The sequence below is a fragment of the Bubalus bubalis genome, chromosome 15 (assembly GCF_019923935.1).
Source record: "Bubalus bubalis isolate 160015118507 breed Murrah chromosome 15, NDDB_SH_1, whole genome shotgun sequence".
Taxonomy (NCBI): Eukaryota; Metazoa; Chordata; class Mammalia; order Artiodactyla; family Bovidae; genus Bubalus; species Bubalus bubalis.
In genome coordinates this window covers 40,103,288-40,130,211 of record NC_059171.1, presented here as the reverse complement: position 1 = coordinate 40,130,211, position 26,924 = coordinate 40,103,288, and the positions used below count along the sequence as shown (strand labels likewise).

Sequence of the window (26,924 nt, the reverse complement as noted above, 5' to 3'; positions counted from 1 at the left end):
GGGGTCTGCTGAATTGCAGGCGGATTCGGTACCTACTGAGCTATCAGGGAAGACCTCCAAGATCACAGCGCTTGCTAATAATAAAGCCAGTAACACATTTAGGTCTTCTGATCCTTCACTCAGTGTCCCTTGAACTGCACTGCAATGCAAATTCACTGAAAAGCAGTCTATTCAAGGCTATCAATGAAAGGATATTTTTTCTTGCTGCAGAAGATTGCTTGATTTATCCATAAGATAGATGCTTAATCATGGATGCTAAAATAAAATGAGGAATGAAGGGTTAGTTGCTCAATCATGTCTGACTCTTTGCGACCCCATGGACTGTCGCCCACCAGGCTCCTCTGTCCATGGGATTCTCCAGGCAAGAATACTGGAGTGGGTTGCCATTTCCTTCTCCAGGGGATCTTCCTGACCCCAGGGATCGAATGTATTTCTCCTGCATTGCAGGCAGATTCTTCACCATCTGAGCCACCAGGGAAGCTTAAAATAATGGCTAATGTAATTTATGATGTGTTGTTGTTTATTTATTTTTTTTTTGTTACTGTGGTTGAATTAAACACTGAAAAAGAAACAAACTTCATAGGAGCTGATACCCACAGAGAGAAATATGCCTTTCGAGATCTGAGGCAATAAAATTTAGGTACAAGACTAATATCAGGGTACTATTCTAATTTTTCCTTTAAGTTTATAAATTCTTTCCATATGAGGCAAGGACATAATGAAGTTATCCAGTGGAATTCCCAGATCAAAATTCCTTAAAAAGTCTCTGGGAGTAGGTCCAGCAATCTGTGTTTTAAAAATCCTCTCAGTTCACCTCAAGTACCTTAAAGTTATGAATCACTGTGTTGCTCCACAACCATCAGCAATTTTATCTAAAGTTCTCTGAAGTTGTTCCACACTCTCTCCTTGCTTTCCATGCTAACCTACAAATTATCTACATTGCCAGAAAAAAATTATAAGATATAAATCTGATGATGTTATTTCATTCTCCATTCATTCATCAAATATTTATTGAGAGTTTTAGGCCTTCAGGGAATAGCCGTGAATACAAAGGACAAAGATTTCTATTCTTGTGGTGCTTATATTCAGTGTCTTTTATTCCCCTCCAAATTCCCCAATGACTTCAGGATGCTTAAAAAAGAGGTCCAAACTCCTTTGTATAATGAACCCAGCACTCACTGGTCCAGGCTTTCTCTGAGGATTTGGTTCTTGTCTTGCATCCTACAATCTAACGACACCATGCAATTGGTTTCTTAATTATATTCGTTTGCGAGGTGATCCATCCCCTCCGTAGAGGAGCCCCCCAAGCCTGTTCTATTCCTTTTGGTAAAACCTACATGTGTTTTAACATTCAAGAATTATATGTGGCCCTGATATTTTTAAAATGGATAACCAAAAAGGACCTATTGTATAGCACAAGAAACTCTGCTCAATGTTATGTGCCAGCCCGGATGGGAGAGGAGGGGTTTGGGGGAGAATGGATACATGTATATGTATGGTTGAGTCCCCTTGCTCTTCACCTGAAACTGTCGCAACATGGTTAATTGGCTATACCCCAATTCAAAATAAGAAGTTCTAAAAAATAATATAAAACAGAAAAAGAATTATGTATGACCAAAACACAAGAAGAAATAGATGATCTGAATAGGCCTATGTCTACTGAAGAAACTGAATCAGTAATTAATAACATTCCAAGCCAGGAAGCACCAAGTCCAGATGGGTTTACTGATAAATTCTAGCAAACACTTAAGAAAGAAATTAGACCAATTCTCTACAATCTCTTAGAGGACAGAGGCGAGGGAACACATCCTAAGTCAGTCTATGAGAATACCATTACTTTAACACCAGAACCAGAAAAAGACAAGAAAAAGGGAAAAAAAAGAAAAGAAAACTACAGGCCAGATTCTCCTATCAACACAGATGCAAAAATCCTCATCAAAATATTAGCATATCAAATCTAGTAAATAACAGATTTATATACCACAACCAAGAGGGGTTTATTCCAAGCAGACAAGGCTGATTCAACAGTGGAAAATCAATTAATTTAATCTACCACATCAGTACAGTTTTTTTTTTTTATCACATGATCTTATCACTTGATGCAAAAAAAGCATTTGACAAAATCTAATACCCATTCATGAGGAAAAAACTCTCAATATACTAGGAAAAGAGGGAACTTCCTCACCTTGATAAAGACTACACAAAAATACTACAGCTAATGGCTTGCTTGTTTCCCTGGTGGCTCAGCAGATTAAAGAATCCACCTGCAATGCAAGATATGCAGGTTTGATCCCTGGGTGGTGAAGATCCCCTGGAAAAGGAAATGGCAACCCACTCCAGTATCCTTGCCTGGAAAACCCCATGGCCAGAGGAATCTGGTGAGCTACAGTCCATGGGGTTGCGAGAGTCAGACATGACTTAGTGACTAAACAACAACAGTAATGTCTTAGCAGTGAGGAATTCGAAGTTTTCCCACAAGGATCAGGTAAAAAGCAAGGATGGCCCGTCATACCACTTCTTTTCAAAATTGTACTGAAAGTCCCTGCTTATTCAATAAGTCCTTGTTAATGCAATAAGGCAAGGAAATAAAAGGTATACAGATTGGGAAAGAAGGCATAAAGCTCAAAATGGCAAAGCAAAGGAAACAATATAAAGATGAGTGGTTGCCAGAGGTTGGTGGGGGAAGAAGGATAAATAGGCAGCGCATAAAGGACTTTTAGAAAAGTGAAAACACTCTGTATGTTATTACAATGATGGATATATGCCATTATGCTTCCTCCACATCCATAGAATGTACAACACAAGTGTGAACCCGGAGGGAAATTGTGGACTTTGGGCAATTGTGATGAGTCAATGTAGGTACATCCTTCATAAAAGATGTATTTCATAAAAAGTGAATGGTGTTGATAATAAGGGAGGCTATATATATAGGTCGGAGGATTGGGTACATAAGAAAAATGTACCTTCCTCTCAATTTTGTTGTAAACCTAAAGCTGCTCTAAAAAGTTGTCTTTAAAAAAAATCAGGAGAAAAAAAGTCATGTGTTCCATGAAGACTTGATTGTCTTCTCTCCTTAAAATGTGAAATGGCAGCTTCCATTTTGGTGCCCATATTGTATCCTATTTTATAGGTAATCCTATTTTTATAGATGTGGCTACATAAAATAAAATCTGTATATCAAAAAAAAAAAACAAGATAAAAAGTAAATGTAAACTGGGAAATGTTTTCAACAAATATGATAGTCATAAAGTTATCATACTTATATAATGATCTCTTACTGAATGATAGCCAATAGGAAAATGGCAAAGGATCTTGAGGGCTATAAAGAAGAAGATATTCTTAAACCAGTCTCCATCCTGTCCATTGTCATCTCTTCTGTCCATACCACTGACATGGCCACGATTACAGGTGTGTGGAGTTATGCTGTATAATTATTGCACAGAGGGATGGCATCACCAGAGTTTTGTACTACATTTAAATTCTAAAGCTTGAAACAAAAGAATCCCTAAAAAAGTAGAATAAATATCAACAACAGACTTAAATAAGTGATGAGGATCCATAAGAGCCAAAACAATCTTAAAAAGGAACATAGTTGGAGACTCACACTTACAATTTTAAAACTAACTACTGTGCTACAGCCATCAAGACTGTGTGGTATTGACATAAAGATGGGCATATAAGCAATGGGATGGAATTAAAATTTTAAAATATACCTATACATTTTAGTACAACTGATTTTCAATAAAGGTGCTAAGACAGTTCAATGGGGGAAAAGAGTCTTTTCAACAAAAGGTGAAGAACAACTGGAAAAAAATAAAATTGGACTCCCTAGCTCATATCATATACAAAATTAACTAAAAATAGATTGAAGACCTAAATATGAGCTATAAAGTTCTTAGAAAAAATATAAATGTAAATCTTTGTGATCTTGGATTAGGTAATAGTTTCTTAACTATGCTACCAAAGGCATTACCAAAAAAGAAAGAGTAAATAAGTTGAATTTCATCAAGATAAACTTTTGTGCTATAAAAGACACCATAAAGAAAGGAAAATAAATGCAAAGAATGGGAGAAAATATTTGCAAATTGCACATCTGATAACATCTAGTGTCCAGAATATATTTTAAAAACTCTCACAGCCAAACAAAACACAACTCAATTAAAAGTGAGCAAAACATTTGAAAAAAATTTCTTCAAGGAAGATACACAAATGGCCAAGAAGCATGGTCAATACTGAAAAGATGCTTGACGTCATTAGTCATCAGTGAAATATAGATCAAAGGAACAACGACAACCACTTCACAAGCACTAGGATTACTATAGTAAAAACGTCAGCAAGGAGAATTGGAATCCTCAAATACTGCTGACGTGAGTATAAAACGGTGCAGCCACTTGAGAAATAGTTTGGCATTTCTTCGAAAAGTTAAACACAGCGTTAACCATATGACCCAGAAATTCCATTTGTAGGTATATATCAAAGAGTATTCCACAAAAGCTTGTATAACCAAGATTTGAAGAAACATTACTCATAATAACCAAACAGTGGAAAAAAATTATCCATTCAACTGATGAATGGATAAACAGAAATACAGTATATCCATTCAACAGATTATTAATCTATAAGAAGAAATGAAGTACTGATTCATGCTATAGTATGGGCTAAGCTTGAAAACATTACACTAAGTGAAGTCCAATACAAAAGGCTCCATATTGTATGATTCCATTTGTATGACTCATGGAGAAAAGGCAGATCCATAGAAACAGAAAGTAAATTAGTAGCTACCAGAGTCTAGTGATGAGGAATGGAAAGCTATTGCTAATGGTTTTATCATTCTTTGAGGTGATGAAATGTTCTGGAAGTAAATAATGGTGAGGACTGCACACCCTGAGACTATACGTAAAGTGACTAAATTGTGCACTTTAACAGTACTTTGTATTTTATCTCAGTGCAAAATAAAAACATAAATGATGAATACATGTAAAAAAAAAACAGTCAATGTCACAAGCAATCAAAGAAATGTAAATCAAAACAAGTTGTTTTTCTATTGCCCTGCTAGATATTATCAAAAATAAAAATACTCAATGCTGACAAAAATGATGACCTCATATATTGCTGTAAGAACTGTAAATTCATGCGCCCTTTCTGGAAAAGAATTAGATAATATGTATTACCTAATACATGCCCGAAGGGCGGTGGCCAAGAGGAATTACCCCACGTCTGAGGTCAGGGGCAGCAGCGGCCGAGAGTGCCAGGCTGCAACGGCGCAGGAACGGCCGAGAGAGGAGCTACCCCACGTCCGAGGCCAGGGACGGCGGCTGGAAGGAGCTACCCCACCCAGATGAGCGGTGGCTGCGCGGGCCCAGGAGGGCCTAGAGGAGCTAGCCCACGTTGAAGGTCAGGAAGGGCAGCAGTGAGGAGAGACCCCTCGTCCAAGATAAGGAGCAGTGGCTGCGCTTTGCTGGAGCAGCCATGAAGAGATATCCCACGCCCAAGGTAAGAGAAACCCAAGTAAGACGGTAGGTGTTGCAAGAGGGCATCAAAGGGCAAACACACTGAAACCATACTCACAGAAAACTAGTCAATCTAATCACACTAGGACCACAGCCTTGTCTAACTCAATGAAACTAAGCCATGCCCGTAGGGCAACCCAAGATGGGTGGGTCATGGTGGAGAGATCTGACAGAATGTGGACCACTGGAGAAGGGAATGGCAAACCACTTCAGTATTCTTGCCTTGAGAACCCCATGAACAGTATGAAAAGGCAAAATGATAGGATACTGAAAGAAGAACTCCCCAGGTCAGTAGGTGCCCAATATGCTATTGGAGATCAGTGGAGAAAAAACTCCAGAAAGCATGAAGGGATGGAGCCAAAGCAAAAACAATGCCCAGCTGTGGATGTGACTGGTGATAGAAGCAAGGTCCGATGCTGTAAAGAGCAATATTGCATAGGAACCTGGAATGTCAGGTCCATGAATCAAGGCAAATTGGAAGTGGTCAAACAAGAGATGGCAAGAGTGAATGTCGACATTCTAGGAATCAGCGAACTAAAATGGACTGGAATGGGTGAATTTAACTCAGATGACCATTATATCTACTACTGCAGGCAGGAATCCCTCAGAAGAAATGGAGTAGCCAACACGGTCAACAAAAGAGTCCAAAATGCAGTACTTGGATGCAATCTCAAAAACGACAGAATGATCTCTGTTCATTTCCAAGGCAAACCATTCAATATCACAGTAATCCAAGTCTATGCCCCAACCAGTAATGCTGAAGTTGAACAGTTCTATGAAGACCTACAAGACCTTTTAGAACTAACACCCCAAAAAAGATGTCCTTTTCATTATAGGGGACTGGAAAGCAAAAGTAGGAAGTCAAGAAACACCTGGAATAAAAGGCAAGTTTGGCCTTGGAATACAGAATGAAGCAGTGCAAAGACTAATAGAGTTTTGCCAAGAAAATGCACTGGTCATAGCAAACACCCTCTTCCAACAACACAAGAGAAGACTCTACACATGGACATCACCAGATGGTCAACACTGAAATCAGATTGATTATATTCTTTGCAGCCAAAAATGGAGAAGCTCTATACAGTAAGCAAAAACAAGACCAGGAGCTGACTGTGGCTCAGATCATGAACTCCTTATTGCCAAATTCAGACTTAAATTGAAGAAAGTAGGGAAAACCACTAGGCCATTCAGATATGACCTAAATCAAATCCCTTATGATTATAGAGTGGAAGTGAGAAATAGATTTAAGGGCCTAGATCTGATAGATAGAGTGCCTGATGAACTATGGAATGAGGTTCGTGACATTGTACAGGAGACAGGGATCAAGACCATCCCTATGGAAAAGAAATGCAAAAAAGCAAAATGGCTGTCTGGGGAGGCCTTACAAATAGCTGTGAAAAGAAGAGGAGTGAAAAGCAAAGGAGAAAAGGAAAGATATAAACATCTGAATGCAGAGTTCCAAAGAATAGCAAGAAGAGATAAGAAAGCATTCCTCAGCAATCAATGCAAAGAAATAGAGGAAAACAACAGAATGGGAAAGACTAAAGATCTCTTCAAGAAAATTAGAGATACCAAGGGAACATTTCAGGCAAAGATGGGCTTGCTAAAGGACAGAAATGGTGTGGACCTAACAGAAGCAGAAGATATTAAGAAGAGGTGGCAAGAAATACACAGAAGAACTGTACAAAAAAGATCTTCATGACCCAGATAATCACTATGGTGTGATCACTCAATGTGTCTAGAGCCAGACATCCTGGAATGTGAAGTCAAGTGGACCTTAGAAAACATCACTACAAACAAAGCTAGTGGAGGTGATGGAATTCCAGTGGAGCTATTTCAAATCCTGAAAGATGATGCTGTGAAAGTGCTGCACTCAACATGGCAGCAAATTTGGAAAACTCAGCAGTGGCCACAGGACTGGAAAAGGTCAGTTTTCATTCCAATCCCAAAGAAAGGCAATGCCAAAGAATGCTCAAACTACCGCACAATTGCACTCATCTCACACGCTAGTAAAGTAATGCTCAAAATTCTCCAAGCCAGGCTTCAGCAATATGTGAACTGTAAACTTCCTGATGTTCAAGCTGGTTTTAGAAAAGGCAGAGGAACCAGAGATCAAATTGCCAACATCAGCTGGATCATGGAAAAAGCAAGAGAGTTCCAGAAAAACATCTATTTCTGCTTTATTGACTATGCCAAAGCCTTTGACTGTGTGAATCACAATAAATTGTGGAGAATTCTTCAAGAGATGGGAATACCAGACCATCTGACCTGCCTCTTGAGAAATTTGTATGCAGGTCAGGAAGCAAGAGTTAGAACTGGACATGGAACAACAGACTGGTTCCAAATAGGAAAAGGAGTTCGTCAAGGCTGTATATTGTCACCCTGCTTATTTAACTTATATGCATAGTACATCATGAGAAACGCTGGACTGGAAGAAACACAAGCTGGAATCAAGATGGCCGGGAGAAATATCGATAACCTCAGATATGCAGATGACACCACCCTTATGGCAGAAAGTGAAGAGGAACTCAAAAGCCTCTTGATGAAAGTGAAAGTGGAGAGTGAAAAAGTTGGCTAAAGCTCAACATTCAGAAAATGAAGATCATGGCATCTGGTCCCATCACTTCATGGGAAATAGATGGGGAAACAGTGGAAACAGTGTCAGACTCTATTTTTTTGGGCTCCAAAATCACTGCAGACGGTGACTGCAGCCATGAAATTAAAAGACACTTACTCCTTGGAAGGAAAGTTATGACCAACCTAGCTAGCATATTCAAAAGCAGAGACATTACTTTGCCAACAAAGGTCTGTCTAGTCAAGGCTATGGTTTTTCCAGTGGTCATGTATGGATGTGAGAGTTGGACTGTGAAGAAGGCTGAGCACCGAAGAATTGATGCTTTTGAACTGTGGTGTTGGAGAAGACTCTTGAGAGTCCCTTGGACTGCAAGGAGATCCAACCAGTCCATTCTGAAGGAGATCAGCCCTGGGATTTCTTTGGAAGGAATGATGCTAAAGCTGAAACTCCAGTACTTTGGCCACCTCATGCGAAGAGTTGACTCATTGGAAAAGACTCTGATGCTGGGAGGGATTGGGGGCAGGAGGAGAAGGGGACGACAGAGGATGAGATGGCTGGATGGCATCACTGACTTGATGGACGTGCGTCTGAGTGAACTCCGGGTGTTGGTGATGGAGAGGGAGGCCTGGCGTGCTGGGATTCATGGGGTCACAAAGAGTTGGACACGACTGTGTGACTGAACTGAACTGAACTGAATATATATTAAGAAGCTTAAAGTGCTGATTCTATTTAACTTAGACAACCTAGTTTTAGGAATCTAAATTCCTTACTTAGTAGACCATATAGAAATAGGACCTTTATTATTTATTATGAACTTTCCATTCCTTCTGAGCTAAGTAGAAAAATGAGTCTCGCCCTTAACCTGAACCTTATATGGATTCTATGTCATGGCTTCCATCATTTCTATTTTCTTACTTCCACAACTCAGTTCTACTTTATTGATGTCCTCTGGATGATTTTAACATCCAGATGTATTCAAAATGTCTGTCCAGCTCCGCTTCACCCTTCCCTACAATACAACCAGATCAGTTACCCTCTCAGTGTTCCTGACACCCTTCTTTCATTATGTTATTACCGTAACTGTCTATCATGTGTTTCCCCTACCCCCAGCCCCACCAAAAAAAAAAAAAAACAAAAATCAAAAAACAAAAAAACAGGCTATTGCCTGCTTTGCCTCATCATAATGAGGACTTTTTCTGGAACTAGACTGTTTGGATTTGAATTCAAGCTTTGCCACTTGCCAGCTATGTGGTTCAGGTCTCACTTTCCTCATTACATGGAATTATCTAATTATTATATTAGAATTATATAATTATTACATGGAAAGTGGTCAGAGCAGTGCTGGCACATAGTAAACCCTGAATTTGTGTTATTATTATTATAACTAACAGAGGATAAGATGATTGGGTGGCATCACCAACTCGATGAACATGAGTTTGAGCAGGCTCCGGCAGTTGGTGATGGACAGGGAAGCCTGGCATTCTGCAGTCCATGGGATACAAAGAGTTGGACACGACTGAGCAACTGAACTGAACTGATTATTATTATTATCATGTCATAGAGATATTATGAAGCTCAAATGATGTGTATGAAACCACTTTGTAATGCACTACTCATTACTTTCTATTACAGTAACATGTGTTTACCTTATCCTCATAAATTATAGAAGAACAAGGACTATCTTATTTTCTAATGACTTACATTGTACACAGTAAATTCTCAAAAGTTGCACTGAAATTAAATGTTATTTTATGACCAAATCACTGTTGACTTTTGGTTATGTCTAAATAACATCACATCAAGATAACTCACAATCTTGTTATATATACACTTGTGTCTTCCACTATGTTAGAGGTCTTTTCAAAGTAGAGTCTACAATGGAGAATCCACTGCAAGCATGGAAGGAAAAGTTTTAGGAATTCTATCTACAGTTTTTCTTAATCTTTTGTAAATTTTTATTGTTTGGAATATATCATTACTAACATGTATACAATTACTATGCAAATGCTATAACAGGTAAGTAAATGTATACTGGAAGTGCAGGCTTAAGACAGTTTTACTAAATGGTGTACACTCTAAAAGGTCTGGAGATCAGCACATTAACCCACAGTATGGTTTCTCTCCTGGTGTCAAGCTGATCTATTGAAGTTTTCCTAGCACACAGTTTATATTTCTTTGTTTCCAAATCTGACTCACAACCAGTTTGTTTAAAATGAGAGTATGGCAGCCACTCCTTTTCAAGCTGCAACTTGCATTCTTCACACCAAGACTTAACCATCACCAAATGTAAAGTCCTTAAAAGACAGGACTGTATCTGGTCTATTTTTGCATCTACCCCCACACCCCCACCTCCTCACCACACAACAGGGTTTTCACAACTGGCACATAACAGGCTCCACATAAATGTTGGCTGAATGCATATAATGACACAGTGATTGCTACTGGAAGGCAGGAGAGTGTGCTGGTAAACAGCAGAAGCTCAGATTCTGGCTCTGCCATGTAACAGGGTGACCCTGAGCCTCAGAATTTTCCTTTGGGAAATGAAGGTGATTAAGTAAAGGGACTCTCCTGGGGTGTCCAGTGGTTAAGAATGATGCACCAATGCAGGGGACACGGGTTCAATCTCTCTGATCCAGGAAATTCCACTAAGTCCCTGCACCGCAGTTATTGAAACCCCCATGCCCTAGAACCTGTGCTCAGCAACGAGAGAAGCCATTGTAATGAGAAGCCCTTGCACTGCAACTAGAGAGCAGCCCCTGCTCATTGCAACTGGAGAAAGCCTACAGGCAGCAATGAAGATCCAGCACGACCAAAAATTAAAATGAATAAATAAATAATGTTTTTAAAAGTTAGTAAAGAGTAAAATCCATTTCTTGACTCAAAATATTAATTTGGTAGCATAATTTAATGCAGAAAATGCCCTCAATTCATGAAATGAAAAACTGGGCAATTACCATGTAGTGTGCATTTTTCATCAGCAGTTCTATATATTGAAGTGGTACAGCATGCAGTTATATAGCATCTTGAGTTTCCTGTATCACCCCAAGAGGTAAGACACTGATTTCCCAAGGAGCTGTGCCCCTTCAGTATGAGTATGCAGAGAAAGAGTGAGTGGAAGGAAGGGAAAGATTAGACAATTATTTCTATCTTATGAATGTGTGAGAGAGTTTGCTTTGTCATTTGGGGTTTCAAGTACTGATTACTGTTAAATCAACATATCCTATTACATTAATATGGCTCTTAAACTGTAAAAAAATAATTTTGGTCAATGAATCATTTGTCTATGTTGAAAATCCTAAAGAATAGCAACAATACCAATACCACCTCCTGGAACTAAAAGCAGTTCTAGCAAGATTTGAGGATACAAGGTTATATATAAAAGTCACTTGCTCTCCTATATACCTGCAATAAATAATTGGAACTTGAAATTCAAAACACAACACTATTTACAAAACTACCCAAAATACAATATCCTGTGCTTAAGTATAGTTCTAACAAAATATGAACAAGATTGGTATGAGGAAAAGCACAAAACTCTAATAAAAGAAATAATAAATAGAAGGATATTCCATGATCATGGATAGTAAGATTCAGTATAGTTAGGATGTCAGGTAGGATGTGAGTTCTGATACCTCACCAATGAAGATATGCAGATGGCAATAGTATGTGAAGCATGTTCAACATCATATGACATTAGGGAACTGCTAATCAAAAGTACAATGAGGTACAATGAAACATCTATTAGAATGGCTAGAATTTAAAACACTGACAACAGCAAATGCTGGCAAGAATGTAAGGCAACAGGAGCTCTCATTCATTGCTGTTGAGAATGCAAAATGGTACAGTCACTTTGGAAGACAGCATGGCAGTTTAATACAAAGCTAAACATAATCTTACCATATGATCCACCAATCATTCTCCTAGGAATTTATCCAAATGAGTTGAAAATGTATGTCCACACAAAACCCTGCACACGAATGTTTGTAGAGGCTTTATGCTCATAAAGGACAGAAATGGTATGTACCTAACAGAAACAGAAGATATTAAGAAGAGATGGCAAGAATACACAGAAGAACTGTACAAAAAAGATCTTCATGACCCAGATAATTATGATGGTGTGATCATTGACCTAGAGCCAGACATCCTGGAATGTGAAGTCAAGTGGGCCTTAGAAAGCATCACTACGAACAAAGCTAGTGGAGGTGATGGAATTCCAGTTGAGCTATTCCAAATCCTGAAAGATGATGCTGTGAAAGTGCTGCACTCAATATGCCAGCAAATTTGGAACACTCAGCAGTGGCCACAGGACTGGAAAAGGTCAGTTTTCATTCCAATCCCAAAGAAAGGCAATGCCAAAGAATGCTCAAACTACAGCACAATTGCACTCATCTCACATGCTAGTAAAGTAATGCTCAAAATTCTCCAAGCCAGGCTTTAGCAATATGTGAACTGTAAACTTCCTGATGTTCAAGCTGGTTTTATAAAAGGCAGAGGAACCAGAGATCAAATTGCCAACATCAGCTGGATCATGGAAAAAGCAAGAGAGTTCCAGAAAAACATTGATTTCTGCTTTATTGACTATGCCATAGCCTTTGACTGTGTGGATCACAATGAACTGTGGAAAATTCTGAAAGAGATGGGCATACCAGACCACCTGATCTGCGTCTTGAGAAATTTGTATGCAGGTCAGGAAGCAACAGTTAGAACTGGACGTGGAACAACAGACTGGTTCCAAATAGGAAAAGGAGTTCGTCAAGGCTGTATATTGTCACCCTGCTTATTTAACTTCTATGCATAGTACATCATGTGAAACGCTGGACTGGAAGAAACACAAGCTGGAATCAAGATGGCCGGGAGAAATATCGATAACCTCAGATATGCAGATGACACCACCCTTATGGCAGAAAGTGAAGAGGAACTCAAAAGCCTCTTGATGAAAGTGAAAGTGGAGAGTGAAAAAGTTGGCTAAAGCTCAACATTCAGAAAATGAAGATCATGGCATCTGGTCCCATCACTTCATGGGAAATAGATGGGGAAACAGTGGAAACAGTGTCAGACTTTATTTTTCTGGGCTCGAAAATCACTGCAGATGGTGACTGCAGCCATGAAATTAAAAGACACTTACTCCTTGGCAGGAAAGTTATGACCAACCTAGCTAGCATATTCAAAAGCAGAGACATTACTTTGCCAACAAAGGTCTGTCTAGTCAAGGCTATGGTTTTTCCAGTGGTCATTTATGGATATGAGAGTTGGACTGTGAAGAAGGCTGAGCACTGAAGAATTGATGCTTTTGAACTGTGGTGTTGGAGAAGTCTCTTGAGAGTCCCTTGGACTGCAAGAAGATCCAACCAGTCCATTCTGAAGGAGATCAGCCCTGGGATTTCTTTGGAAGGAATGATGCTAAAGCTGAAACTCCAGTACTTTGGCCACCTCATGCGAAGAGTTGACTCATTGGAAAAGACTCTGATGCTGGGAGGGATTGGGGGCAGGAGGAGAAGGGGATGACAGAGGATGAGATGGCTGGATGGCATCACTGACTTGATGGACGTGCGTCTGAGTGAACTCCGGGAGCTGGTGATGGACAGGGAGGCCTGGCGTGCTGCGATTCAAGGGGTCGCAAAGAGTAGGACACAACTGAGCAACTGAACTGAACTGAACTGAACTGATTCATAATTGTCAAAAATTAGAAGCAACCAAGACATATCCTTCAATCAGTGAATGGAGAAACAAACTGTAGTACATCCATTTGATGGAATTTTATTCAACAATAAAATGAAATGAGCTATCAAGCCACAAAAAGGCAGGGAAGAACCTTAAATACACATTGCTAAATCAAAGAATCCAGTCTAAAAAAGCTACAAACTGCATGATTCTAACTATATGACATTTTTGAGAGGCTAACCGCAGAGACCATAAACAGATCTGTGGTTGCCATGGGTTAAGAGGAGGGAGGGAAGTATGAATCAGTGGAGCACAGGGAATTTTTAAGGATGGTGAAACTATTTGCATGATACTGTCAGGGTGGATACAGGACATTACCCATTTGTCAAAAACCATATAACTGTGCAACACAAGAAACAAACACTAATGTCAACTATGGGATTTAGTTAATAACAATGTATCAATATTGGTTCATCGATTGTAACTAATGTACCACACAAATGCAAGATGTTAATTACAGGGGAAATTGTACAGAGGGAGGGTTGGGTATGTGGGAATTCTCTACATTCTCCTCAACTTTTCTGTAAACCTAAAACTACCCTAAAGAATAATAGCTGTTAACAAAAAATGTCCAAAGTAAGTAAAAAATAGCACAGCAAATTATATATATATATAAAATACTTAAGTATATGCCAATACACACATTCAGATAAAATAAAATAACTATACTCTTTCTCTTCATGATAATTTTTCGATTTTAGTTCCCTGACCAGGGATCAAACACATTCCCCTGTAGTGGAAGCATGGAGTCTTACCACTGGACTTCCAGGGAAATCCCTTCACAATAAATTTTAAACTATATATTCTGTTATTTTCCTTCTTCAAATACAATGCTTTTATATGGACTGTCAATCATGTCCGACTCTTTGCAACCCCATGGACTGTAGACTACCAGGCTCCTCTGTCCATGGGATTTTCCAGGCAAGACTACCGGAGTGGGTTACCATTTCCTTCTCCAGGGGATCTTCCTGACCCACGGATCGAACCTGGGTCTCCAGCATTGCAGACAGATGTTTTACCGTCTGAGCTACCAGGGAAGCCACAGTATAATGCTTTTATATGGACTGTCAATGGAAGATAAGGAGATGCAGAGAGTTATGCTAAATTATGTTCAGAAAAATTTTGGTAGTGAAGGGAACTAGGATTGATGAGTCTGGAGTCTAGGAAAGAATTCTTTTTAAAGGATATAATGATGACAACTCTAAAAAAAAAATAATACTGTTAGCCCCCATTCACTTTTATTTTTTAGTTATTTCACTCTCTTTCAAAGAATATAAGTAAATACTAAAATATAAAACTGCATACCAACAGTACATATAAAATTTTGCCAATGAGTTAAAATGCGAGGAAAACGAACACATACCAAGTCATCGATGTTGACCATTAGAACATTCTGATATGCTCCACCGTCTTTACCGCTAATATCACAATCAGATGATGCTACTGGCAACAGAACAAGGATCAGGGGAGGAATTCCAAAGATATACCTAAAAGAAACTGAATTCAACAGTAAGTAAGAATCAGCCAAATGTTTTAAGTCATATTATATCATCTGATGGCAGTGTTTCAATTGGCCTGACCACTAATTTCTAAGAATTTTTTAAATGTATCTTGCTTCTGCGGAGTGTAGGGAAAAACTCCAAAGTTCATTATTATGTAACAGCCAAAGTAAGACAATATTTTGGAGTCTAGGTTTCTTTCATTTGAATTCAGATATAACTCTGGGATAGTGCAGAACAGGTGTGATGACAGCAAAGTCTCTTTGCTCCGTCGACAGAAAAACAGGTAAACTATGGGTTAAAAATGAGAAATTCTTGAAAGTTTATGATCTATGGCACGTGACTGTATATTTATGTAAAACTTGGTGGCCGATCAAGTGTCCAGCTGTTTCCTGGAGGCAACATCGTAGGAAGTTTATCTCCACAGTATGGCACTATGATTATATTCTTTCCTTTTAATAATGGACCTTAGAAGGCTTACCTTTCCTAGAACTGGTACAAAGTGGACATTTATATTATAAGACCCCTTATCTTTTCAGTATCTTCTATTTCTAAATGCCCAGAGACTCACATTCTCTTCAAACACAGCCCTGTTTAGCTTCTTGACATGTTAGGAAAACAATAAATAAATTCATACCCTGTTAACTAATTATTTATATCTGTTTTTAAATGTCTTCTTATTTAGGGGCATTTTTTAATCAAAAGGGATGAAATTATAAATGACATCACTTTTGGCAATAGTAATACACTGATAGAAAGCTAGGGATTCCCTGAGGGATTAAAATCTGGTTTTATGGGGACTTATTTTATTTCTTCACAAGCTTGCCAGAGTGTCTTGTTTGAATCTTTCTGTAAACTATTGAGTGTTGATGACAATGTATTTCCTGTGACTTTCACCAGTGAACTTTTACTATTCTCATTGAGTGCAAGACATTTCACATGTATGCCTATTCCTGATTAAGATTACAAACAATGCTGCTTGGAACCCAAGGAACTAAAGACTGTCTAATATATCATAAACTTCCCGATAACATTATAATCTATTACATCATTATCTGTCATACAAAAGTGAGTAACTCTCCCCATTAAATTGTGTGCTGTTAGTGACCCATATATTTACAATAGAGAATGTAGACTGGATAGCAGATAGAGGAACAAACATGAATCTCACATCAAATCTTCATACTGACATTTAACAAGGTAAGAAAAACAAAATGAGAAGCAAGATCTACTCAAAGCTCTGACACTAAGTTTCTGTACGCATGATGAGCAAAAATTCACTTAGGAGATTAATGATGCTGCTGCTGCTACTGCTAAGTCGCTTCAGTCATGTCCGACTCTGTGCGACCCCATAGACGGCAGCCCACCAGGCTCCCCCGTCCCTGGGATTTTCCAGGCAAGAGTACTGGAGTGGGTTGCCATTGCCTTCTCCGGATGATGATGCTAGTTACCTTTAACTGAGTACCTGTCATGTACCAAGCACTGTTCAGTGCCTTATACTTACTGTCTCTAAAGATCCAAAGGGTCCTACCAGGTAGTTAATCTTTTTGTTAAACATAAATAGTAGGTGCCAGGTCTGGATTCTAACCTGAGCCAATTGCTTCACCAGGATTTGATCATAAATGCCCATAATCTTTCTAAAAAATAATCTTATTTATTTATTTATTTTTGGTTGTGCTGGGTTTTCCTTGTTGTGTGGGCTTTTCTCTAGTTGTGGAGCACGGGTTTCTCATCACCATGACTTCTCTTGTTGAAGAGCACCAGCTCTAGGGCACACAGGCTTTAGGAGTTGTGGTCCCCAGGCTCTGGAGCACAGCTTCAATAGTTGTGGTGTACGGGCTTAGTTGCCCTGGGACATGTGGGATCTTCCCAGATCAGGAATTGAACTCATGTCTCCTGCATCAGTAGGCGGATTCTTTACCACTGAGCCACCAGGGAAGCCTACCCATAATCTTTTAATAACATGTCATCATTTTGATCTAAATGAAAACTACCTCCAGGTTCTATTATCTATCTCCACCTCTCTTCTACTATTGTCTCTCTCACCTGAAGATTCTCAAACAATGATCAATTGCTAATTATTTAGCATCCTAACTTTGTAATTAGGTTTGTATAGATAGTGCAGAGCCAAACTTTTTCTTTTCTCTGTCATCTTAAAGGTGTCTGGCAGGGATACTTCAGGAGGAATAGAGGATAAGGAAAGTTTATACACCATATAACTTGAAATGAGCTTTAAAGGAATAAAAACAAAATAATTAAACATTAGAATGAAAAGGAGACATTTTTACTATTGTACATAAATGTTATTTCAAAGGTCCACATTTTACACTTCGATTTAGGAGGCAGTTTTATTTTTTCTGAGCACTACTTATTGTGCCCTCTTCATTCCAAATTTCAGTAATGAGTGCTCCCAAAATTCACATTGATCCATTTGGTCATTGGATGGTATTTTATCAATGCTTTCAAATGATGACTTAGTGGGGAATTAAGTCTTTTTTGTGCAATTCTAAAACAATATTTGCCTTATCTGTAGAGTGTCTTTGGCTGCCACTATTGTTGTTAAATGGGCTTTCCTGGTGGCTCAGAGGTTAAAGCGTCTGCTCGCAATGTGGGAGACCTGGGTTCAATCCCCGGGTTGGGAAGATCCCCTGGAGAAGGAAATGGCAACCCACTCCAGTATTCTTGCCTGGAGAATCCCATGGATGGAGGAGCCTGGTGGGCTACAGTCCACGGGGTCATAGAGAGTCAGACACGACTGAGCGACTTAACTTGTTAAATAGGTCAGCCCTGGGCTTCCCTGGTGGCTTGGCAGTAAAGAATCTGCAATGCAAGAGACATGGGTTCAATTCCTGGGTTGGGAAGATCCCCTGGAGAAGAAAATGTCAACTCATTCCATTATGCTTGCCTGGGAAATCCCATGGACAGAGGAGCCTGGCAGGCTACAGTTCACGGGGCCACAAAAGAGTCAGACATGACTTAGGAATTAAATCACCACCAGCAGCTCAGCTCCAGATAGCCTCGGGCAACACAAAGTACAGAGGGAGATTTGGAGGCTTTGTCTTGGTGTGGAAATGGGTTAATCTTGAGACCACTTAAAGAACAGAGCATCTCAAAATCTTCACTTCCCTAATTTGTAAAATGAAAACCTCAGACTAACTGATCCCTTGATATCCCTTTCAACTCGTAAGCACCTTAATTCTAAGAATCTACCTAGCCATCCAAATACAGTAACTCTTTAAACTTGAAATCCCCTGATGGACAATGTTGCAAATACATTGCAGTGCTTCAAACCCAGGTCTCAGAGGTTCCTAGATTTCTCATTAATGACTTGCCTTCAACTGAAGTCTTTTCTCCATACCACATAGAGAGTAACATATTAATATTGCCTAGTTTGAGCCTGCTTTTGACATTGTTGTCACAATAGGAAAGGACTCTGCTTTTACGTTTAGATTATGCATAGACTACCAACCCTATCCCCCCCCACCTTGACCTTTCCCTTAGGTTACAAAAAAAGATAAACCGTAAAGAATAATGCAAGGCAAGCTTGGGCTTGTGGAATTTTCTTTAGATTTCCTGAAGGGATTGAAACTGGAGAATTTGTTTTCAGTAGGGAATTTGGTTAAACCAGAATGATGGCTGTCTAAAAAAGTCTTGTGGTTTTTATATTAAGCCAAATAATACATTCAATCCTCAGATGCTTAAGTTATGGGGTCAAAGTGAACGTAAACAAATTAGTTTCTACAATCCTTCAAATCCAATCTTTCATTACTGTTTAAGACCAATCAGTGTGTATTGACTGTCTACTGTACACATTACATAGACCTATTTTCATGAAAGACATTATCTGAATATATAAGATTTGGCTTTAGTATGAGCAATTGGCATAAACGAGTGAATAAATAAAAAGTAGGAAATAATCATATATGAAAACCAGCTTTTAAAGGTTCTAAAATCAATTTTATGTTCACACAAAGAATTCTAATATTTGCCACAAACATATTGATTAGATTATAAATTCTATCCATAAGTCCTATGATAAACAGCAGATAGACATTTCTGAAGCCATCCTATAATACTATATACAGTATTTCATTTAATCCCATAACCATTTCTTGAGGTAAGTACTATCAATTACTAAACATTTTGGCAGATGGAGAATCTGGGGCCCAAATTTTTCCCCAGATAAAATGAGTTTTATAAGAGTCAGGATTCAAATCCAAGATTGTCAGGTTGAAAAGTCTAGAAACTAAGCTTTCAGCCACTGAGCTACACTGCTTCCTATAAAAATAACTGCGTGTGTGTCCTCAAGGGAAATGTGCAAAAACCCCATCTTTCTCCACATGAAACTCACTGTGGTGCTTCCTTGGCCAAGCTCTGAAACATTACACCACATAATCCTATTTAAGGGGAAAAAGACATTGACTGTTTGGTTTTATTACATTAGGTTATGTGTCACAGGTGCAGCCAGTAAAAGAATAGCTCACATCACAGAGAAATCAACATGTAATGTGGTCCTACAAAGTAACCTCTTCCATTTTTGTCTAAGGTATTTCAGTATTGTTATGATGCCCTGTGTAATTCTCTTTAAACTTCTTCAGGCTTTCTAATCTTCCTCAGTTCTCCATTTGTACCATTATTCCATTTTTGGGTCCTCAAATAATTAAATTATCAAAACGAGAGAGCACAATCATCAAGGACCACATAGGAGGTCCTCAACTACTTCAACTTCCAAAAGAAGTGTCAAAGGGAAAGGATAAAAAGTAATGAAACCTCTAATGAAATCTATTGGAACAAACTGCAGATAGCTACTCAGAGTAATTATTATTAGGAGTTTAGAATTCTAATATTTTGGTTGCTGATAACTTATGCTACATGATTAGTGTAGATATTCAGGAAATAGAGTAATGGACACCTTAGCTTCCTCCTTGTCAGTAATGGACACCTTAGCTTCCTCCTCTTGCTTTACCTCTCTGCTCTAGATCAGAGGTGATGGGAGGATAAGAGCTGGGAGCCATCCAGAAAGAAGTAAGTGCAGAAGCTCGGTGGGCATTGTAAGGAAAACAGGAATATATCTAATTTCTAATTCTATATTAAACTTCTAGAGGAGGCCCATTAAGAATTCTCTATACTCTAAACCCTACTCCTTTATTTTGTTACTGATCAGGTACTTCTGGACTATGTCACTTTTTGATGCTTGAATACCTGTGAGTGGGCAAAAAGCTCTTCTAATCTAAAGGTGCAGCCAGGAAAGGCATCAAACAGGACAACAACCTCCTGTCTATTCTGGCCCCCTCCCCATTCGTCTCCTTTTGATAGAGGAAGTATTTACTGTAAAACAGCAGAATTTTCCTCAGGCGATCCCTCCCTAAGTACATTTCCCTTCCCCCCAATCCCCCCAGCACATCTTTTTTTGTTTTTTTTTTTTTTTTTTTTTTCCCCTAGCCAACTTTTGGACTCTATACTAGCCGTATGGCTGCTAACGCCATCGCTTCAACTCTGTCCTTGCCCATTTTAAATTCGTATTCCACACATGTAAAATCTACTCGGTCTCAGCAAGGGTCTAAAATGTAGAATTATGCCTGTTAATTCTGCCTCCGTCAAGGAGCACCCATTTAGAACAAACAAAACAAAACCCAAAGTGTCCCTTCTCAGTGCCAGCCCAGAGCACTTGGTTTCCCAGCAAAAGACACCGGGTACAGCCCCAGTCGGAAACTCCCAGCCTCAGTAAGTGGGTGAAAACGGGGTTTTCCGGAGACCTGTCCCTTTGGGGTTTAAAAGCGTGTCCCGTGGGAGCTTCGCTTTCACTTCTCTAAGGATTTGGAGCTGTAAGAGCCCACATCCTCGCAGATCCCGGGGCGCCGGTGAGTATCTCGGCGCGACCAGGCGCCCGGGGTGGGTGGGTTGGGCGCTCGGTTGACAGCGGGCGGCGCTGGCTCCGGGAGAAGGACGGAGCGCATTGTTACCCCGGGTCCTGGGCGCAGGCTGCCACCGCTGAACGGCGCGGAGGCTGCAGCGCCGGGTCTCGGGGACAGAGGGCCGGCGTCGGGGACCGAGGCTCCCACGCAGCTTGCCAGGTGCAAGTGGCAATGGGCCAGGGTACTCGGGCGCGGTCGCCGGCTGCCCCGGGGCAGAGCCCGGGCTCTCCGCAGGTCCAAAGTGCAAGGCCAGGCTGTTCCCGGACGTGCCTGGGCGCGGGGCCCCGCAGCGCGTCCGAGTCCCCGGGAGTGCCGGGCGCGCGAATTTCTGCGCCCGAGAGAGGAGCGCTTACCATGGAACATGGTCTGCGGGAGCGGGCGTGGTCATGATGACCGCAACTGCAGCAGGAGCACGCTCTCACCGCCCATAGTCACTCCCAGGACCCTGGTCTTCCGCGGAGTTACCGGGAGTCCGTGCCGGGTAGGGCCGTCTCTGTCGCTGGTTCCTCCTACCCACGCCGAGCCTGCTGTTTCATCCATCCCAAGGGGGGCGGCACACACCAGGGCCCAGCTCTGCGCTTTGCCTTTCCCATAACTTCCGTAGGATCAGCCGGCAGTGTACTTTCAGTTTCTACTTTGCGCTTGGTCTGCAGGTTCGATCTCCAAGTTAATCACTGGGGCGCCTTCACAGCACCCCCCGCCTCCCTTCTCCTGGTCACCTGCGTCCTCCCCGAGCGCTTCCTGTGCGCCTGGACCAAGACCAGAGGAGCGCGCGGATTTCCAAAGCACCGCAGGAGGAATGAGTTGGTCTTCTGATTCCGGGCGATTTGAGGCAAAAGACTTCCCAAATGACCTCTAGCCGCCTTGGCAAAATTAGGCGACTAGGATCTAAAAGCATCGGTTGCTAATGAGTCCACAGAAGCCGCAAATGTGTGGGGCGAGAGCTGGGCTATTGCAAGCGGGAACCAGGGAGGAGGCGTAGCAGCTCTTGCCGCGGATGTGGTGGTGGACGATGCCAAGTCCTCTTGTTTAAAAAAAAAAAAAAGGAAGTAAAGAATGATGAATGATTAAGAGGGCCACGGGCCACTCCCTCGGCCTCTCTAACCTCTCTTGGTCTCTTTCCTCTCTGTCTTTTGTACATGCACCTGCTCAGGTGAGATCTCAAAGGAAAATAAAGCAGTGGGTCAGTCTCCTCTGGTAAGAGCTATCTTTGGACCTAGAAATTAAAGCCCAAATTAGGTGGAGAAAGTGGAGACCGATAATAGCTCCTAACAATGTCTCCCTTGTGCGTTTGTCTGAATTGGCTAATAAATCAAATTATCCATTGTGACTGTGTGTTTACAGAAGCTTATTAGATAAAGATAAGTTTATAAGATAAACAAAAGTTTATCTTTTTTTTTCTTCTAAACCTGAATTATTTAGATATTTTCTGTCTTGGTTCGGTTTCTGATATTCTGCAGAAACCCTGCTTAAATGAAGGTGGGTGATGTAAAGAAATAACAGTGATAATAATATTATGGCTATCATTTACCTAGCATTTGTTCTGTACTAGTATTGTGCTAATCCTTTTATATATGTCATCTCAGGCAAAATTGCCTCTGTGGTAGATAATTTTGTGGGAACTAAGACTTCCTTAAGTATATGCCCGAATTCACTCCCCTGGTTAGTAACAAATGTGGAACACAAACCTACTGTAAATCAGCTCTAGAGTCCACACTTGGGATCCTTGGGTTAGAAGTCCTGTGAACAATGTAGAAATTGATGCCAGGACAGAAACAGAGTCACATGTAGTGTGGGTATGGCTTTGCTCCAGTGTGGGGACCTCAGGACAAGTTCCTGGAATTTGTGAGTTCTCAATTGAGACCCAAGCAGGTCAATTAACTTGATGATGTGAGCATTTCAGATTCTTTGATAGTGTGAACAAAGAAAAAAGGAAAAGAAAGCAGAGAGAAAAAAAAAATGAAATAGAGGGTGAAGCAGTGTTGCTTAAGGCTGAAACTTGGATTTCTATTCCTCTTTTAGCCTCACTTCTCACATCCAGTCCATAGGCAAGTCCTGTCAGCAATACCTCTAAAATAAATTGCAAATCTATTCTGTGAATTGCCTAAGGTTAACCATTAAAACCCTGCTGTCTAGGGACCTTCCAGTTTCTATTCTTGCCCACAACCTCTTCATTCTCTTCATAGCAGCAGGATATTGATTTACATTTGCCATTTTCTGTGACCACCCCCTGACCACTTCCCGCTGTACATGGGGCTTTCATGGCCCTGAGTGATCTGGGCTCCTGCTGCCCTCCCTGGCTCTCTGGTACCCATGACTTTTTTCCTCCCTGTGTCCAGCCAAGCTGACTTCCACTTAGATGAGCATCTAGGACTTCCCTGGTGGTCCATTGGTTAAGACTCCTCCCTTCCAATACAGGGGTTGTGGGTTCGATCCCTGGTCTGGGAACTGGGATTCCAATATGTCATGTGAAAAGAAAAAGAAAGTATCTAGTACACAGCAATGCAGAAAGTGAAAGAATGAGAGAGGACAATTGAGTGAGATGCATGAATGAGAACATGTGTGGAAGAGACAGTTTGTGAAGACAGGAGGAAAATAGGAGGAAAGGGGAAGACAACAAGGGAAACGAACAAGAACAGGAGGCAGAATGTGGCGGGGGTTGGGGGGGTGTCACGTATTTCCATCTGACTGGAACTTAGGGTGGAGATGGGGAGTGGAGAAACAGGAGGCTGGAGTGAAAAGTAAAAATGAATTTTGTAATTAAACACGACTATGTTGGTTATTGATTTATTTAAAATCCCTGACAGCAGAATTGAGGCATGTAACTGCATATAGCCTGCAGTTTTTATTTTTTTAACTTTTCCGGGACAGATAAAAGAGCATCCATCAATAACTTGCTCAGCAGGAAATCCGTCTTCCTTTTTCATGCAATCCCTGTAAAACTTGGTTGAACAAGAGCTTGTGCATAAGTGAACTCTTGGGAAGCATGAGGGAAAATTATTCAGAGCTCTGAGAGGAGATGTAAATTCCTCACCAGACTCTGACCCTAAATGTGAAGAATCTCTCTGAAAAAAATATTCGTAAATCATTGGGCATTTTTATTATTATATGCAAATGGGCACTTTCTAACTTCAAGTTATTCTTTTTCTGTCTATGGCAGAATTAGTACCATTTGGGACAAAATTCCAAAATGTATTCTTAAATTTGTAGTTGATATTTTGATAAAATGAACATTATTTTTTATTAGACAGATAGATAAGGATAAAAGAAATGTCATGAATTTTTATATGCCAATGTTTGTGATTAGAAAAGCTGGGTGGTTACCATCAAGTCCACTTATAGACCCAACAGTGCAGAAAAGCCAATATGGAAACAAAATAGTATATAAAGTTTATGAGTTATAACCAATAAATATTAAGAAAGAAGACAACATTCTCAGAATGATTAATACAATGTACTTGAAAAAATGGAAATAAAACCATATGAATGTCAGCTTAAAGAGAGAATTGTTTGATGTTAATGAATGTCTTTTTAAATGTTCCACAATCTTCAGTCTAAATAGTTCATTATCGGTAATCTGAAAATCTTTTCTTGATAATTATCTGAACTATTTTTACCCAACATAATATGACCATTTTTTATAGTCTGAGATCTGAATGCTAGCTATCATTCTATCAGTATTTTCTGAAGTTCCTGTAGCTTAATTTTCCAGGCATAATATTCAACATATTTCAAACACACACACACACACAAAACAGATTTATGGGCATGTGTTCGTGTAGAACACATGGGACCTGTGCTTAGAAGGGCTATAGATTTGGTTTAATGCTCTGCAGTCACTGTCTTGAAATTCTTAATTATTTTTGGACAAAGGAACTCTCATTTTCACTTTGCATTGGGCCCCACAAATTCTGTAACTGGTCATGCATACTCACACATATTAAGCTACACACTGTGGACAGCAACACAGGTCATCAAGGTGATTTCAGCTTAGTGGAGAAAACAGATGTTAAATGTAGAATTTAACATTAATTTAAAATGTAGAATTTAACATTAATTTAAAAGTATTATGAAAAGGAAAATTTGAGATGTATTTCAAACTAGAGTTTTAAGGAAGTCTAGGCCTGTTTTAAAAATTAGTGAAACTAGGATCCAAAATAGATTAGTTTACCTGGTGGCTCATATGGTAAAGAATCTGCCTGCAGTCCAGGAGACCTGGGTTCAATCCCTGAGTCAGGAAGATCCCCTGGAGAAGGGAATGGCTACCCACGCCAGTCTTCTTGCCTGGAGAATTCCATGGACAGAGGGAGGAGCCTGGTGGGCTATATAGATCATGGGCTCTCAAAGAGTTGGACACGACTGAATGATGAATAACAACACACCCATTCAATGGAAAAATAGCTTTAAGTGAATAAACTTTAATTCTAAAGCAGATCTGCTTGATTTTCAAGCCTGAGCTTGACAATGAATTTTCAGTTATATCAAATGACTATTTAGAATTTATTTACATGGTCATGTTTTTTCTTGTTGCTCCTGCTGTTGCTGCTAAGTCACTTCAGTCGTGTCTGACTCTGTGCGACCCCATAGACGGCAGCCCACCAGGCTCCCCCGTCCCTGGGATTCTTCAGGCAAGAACACTGGAGTGGGTTGCCATTTCCTTCTCCAATGCATGCATGCATGCTCAGTTGCTTCAGTTGAGTCCGACTCTATGTGACCCTATAGACAGCAGCCCACCAGGCTCCTGTATCCACAGGATTCTCTATGCAAGAATACTGGAGTGGGTTGCCATTTCCTTCTCCAGTTGCTCCTGAATAAACCACAAATTTACCATAATGCTAAATTCAATTTGCTAACATTTTAATTTTTCAATTATATTCATAATTTGTGTGTGTTTGATCTTCATATCATATTCAACTGAGCCAGGGCTATTTTTGTCTAATTTTCTTAGCTTGATAAAGGTATTTGGGAATTCTGTTGTTTTCTAGAAACTGTAATGTTTAAGCACTATATGACTGATTTGAGCTCAATAATGAAACCTATTTTATTTTGTGGGATGCAACCTAGGGATAAGATGAGACTACCAGTTTCAAGCATTTCAAGAATGAAAATGAAAAGGATTCTTCTGAAGGCTTAATCAAAATGGCCACTTCAAAATGTCAGGAACTGCTGGAAATATGCATATCAGCATGTGAATAATTGCTTGAACCATGAAAATGAATGAAATCATCCAACCTGCAATTTCAAAGAAAGGAAAGAGTCAGTCAGTGCCAGGAGGAAACTGGAGATGTGGGAATTAAGGGTAGGTGGAGAACTGGGTGCCAAACAGCAAACTGACAAACAATAGAGCATGAAGTAAGAGAGATGTTGGCTTAGCATCCCAGGAGTCAGAGAGAATTTCAAAACAGATTAATTATCAGTATTTCCAAATGTCACAAAGAGATGATGAGGATTGAAAAGCATGTCCACTGAATTGGACAGAGTAGAAGAGAAGTCTGTGGTTCTCATGACAACAGTTTGAGAAGAGCAGTGTAGTGAGACATAATATTCTGGTTTGTGGGATGTAAGGGAAGAAGCAAATAAAGTGAGAGGGGACAATTTTTTAGGATGTCTGGTGAAGATAAAAGGAATCTGATAATGGGTTGAAAGGCATGTAAAGCACAATGGAAGTGCTAGTTTTCATATATGAGAGGTACTACAACATATTTAT

General features: G+C 40.0%; 1 protein-coding gene and 1 long non-coding RNA gene across 3 annotated transcripts in view; one reads left to right on the top strand and one right to left on the bottom strand.

Annotated features, from left to right (window-relative positions):
• The window catches only part of IL7 (interleukin 7), a 59,428-nt gene extending 37,551 nt beyond the window's left edge, over window positions 1–21,877 (bottom strand). For both annotated transcript variants that reach the window (XM_006071477.4, XM_006071479.4), the window contains exons 1-2: window positions 21,571–21,877; window positions 15,167–15,300 (exon numbers count right to left, since the gene is read on the bottom strand). In XM_006071477.4, coding sequence (XP_006071539.1) covers window positions 15,167–15,300; window positions 21,571–21,580 — 144 coding nt within the window. In that variant the 5' untranslated portion in view covers window positions 21,581–21,877. The remainder of the gene's footprint in view (window positions 1–15,166; window positions 15,301–21,570) is intronic.
• On the top strand, window positions 20,837–24,709 carry LOC102393132. The gene is made up of 2 exons (XR_328707.4): window positions 20,837–21,163; window positions 21,871–24,709. It is a non-coding gene; the product is annotated as an uncharacterized LOC102393132 (long non-coding RNA).
• The last annotated feature ends 2,215 nt before the right edge of the window (window positions 24,710–26,924 follow it).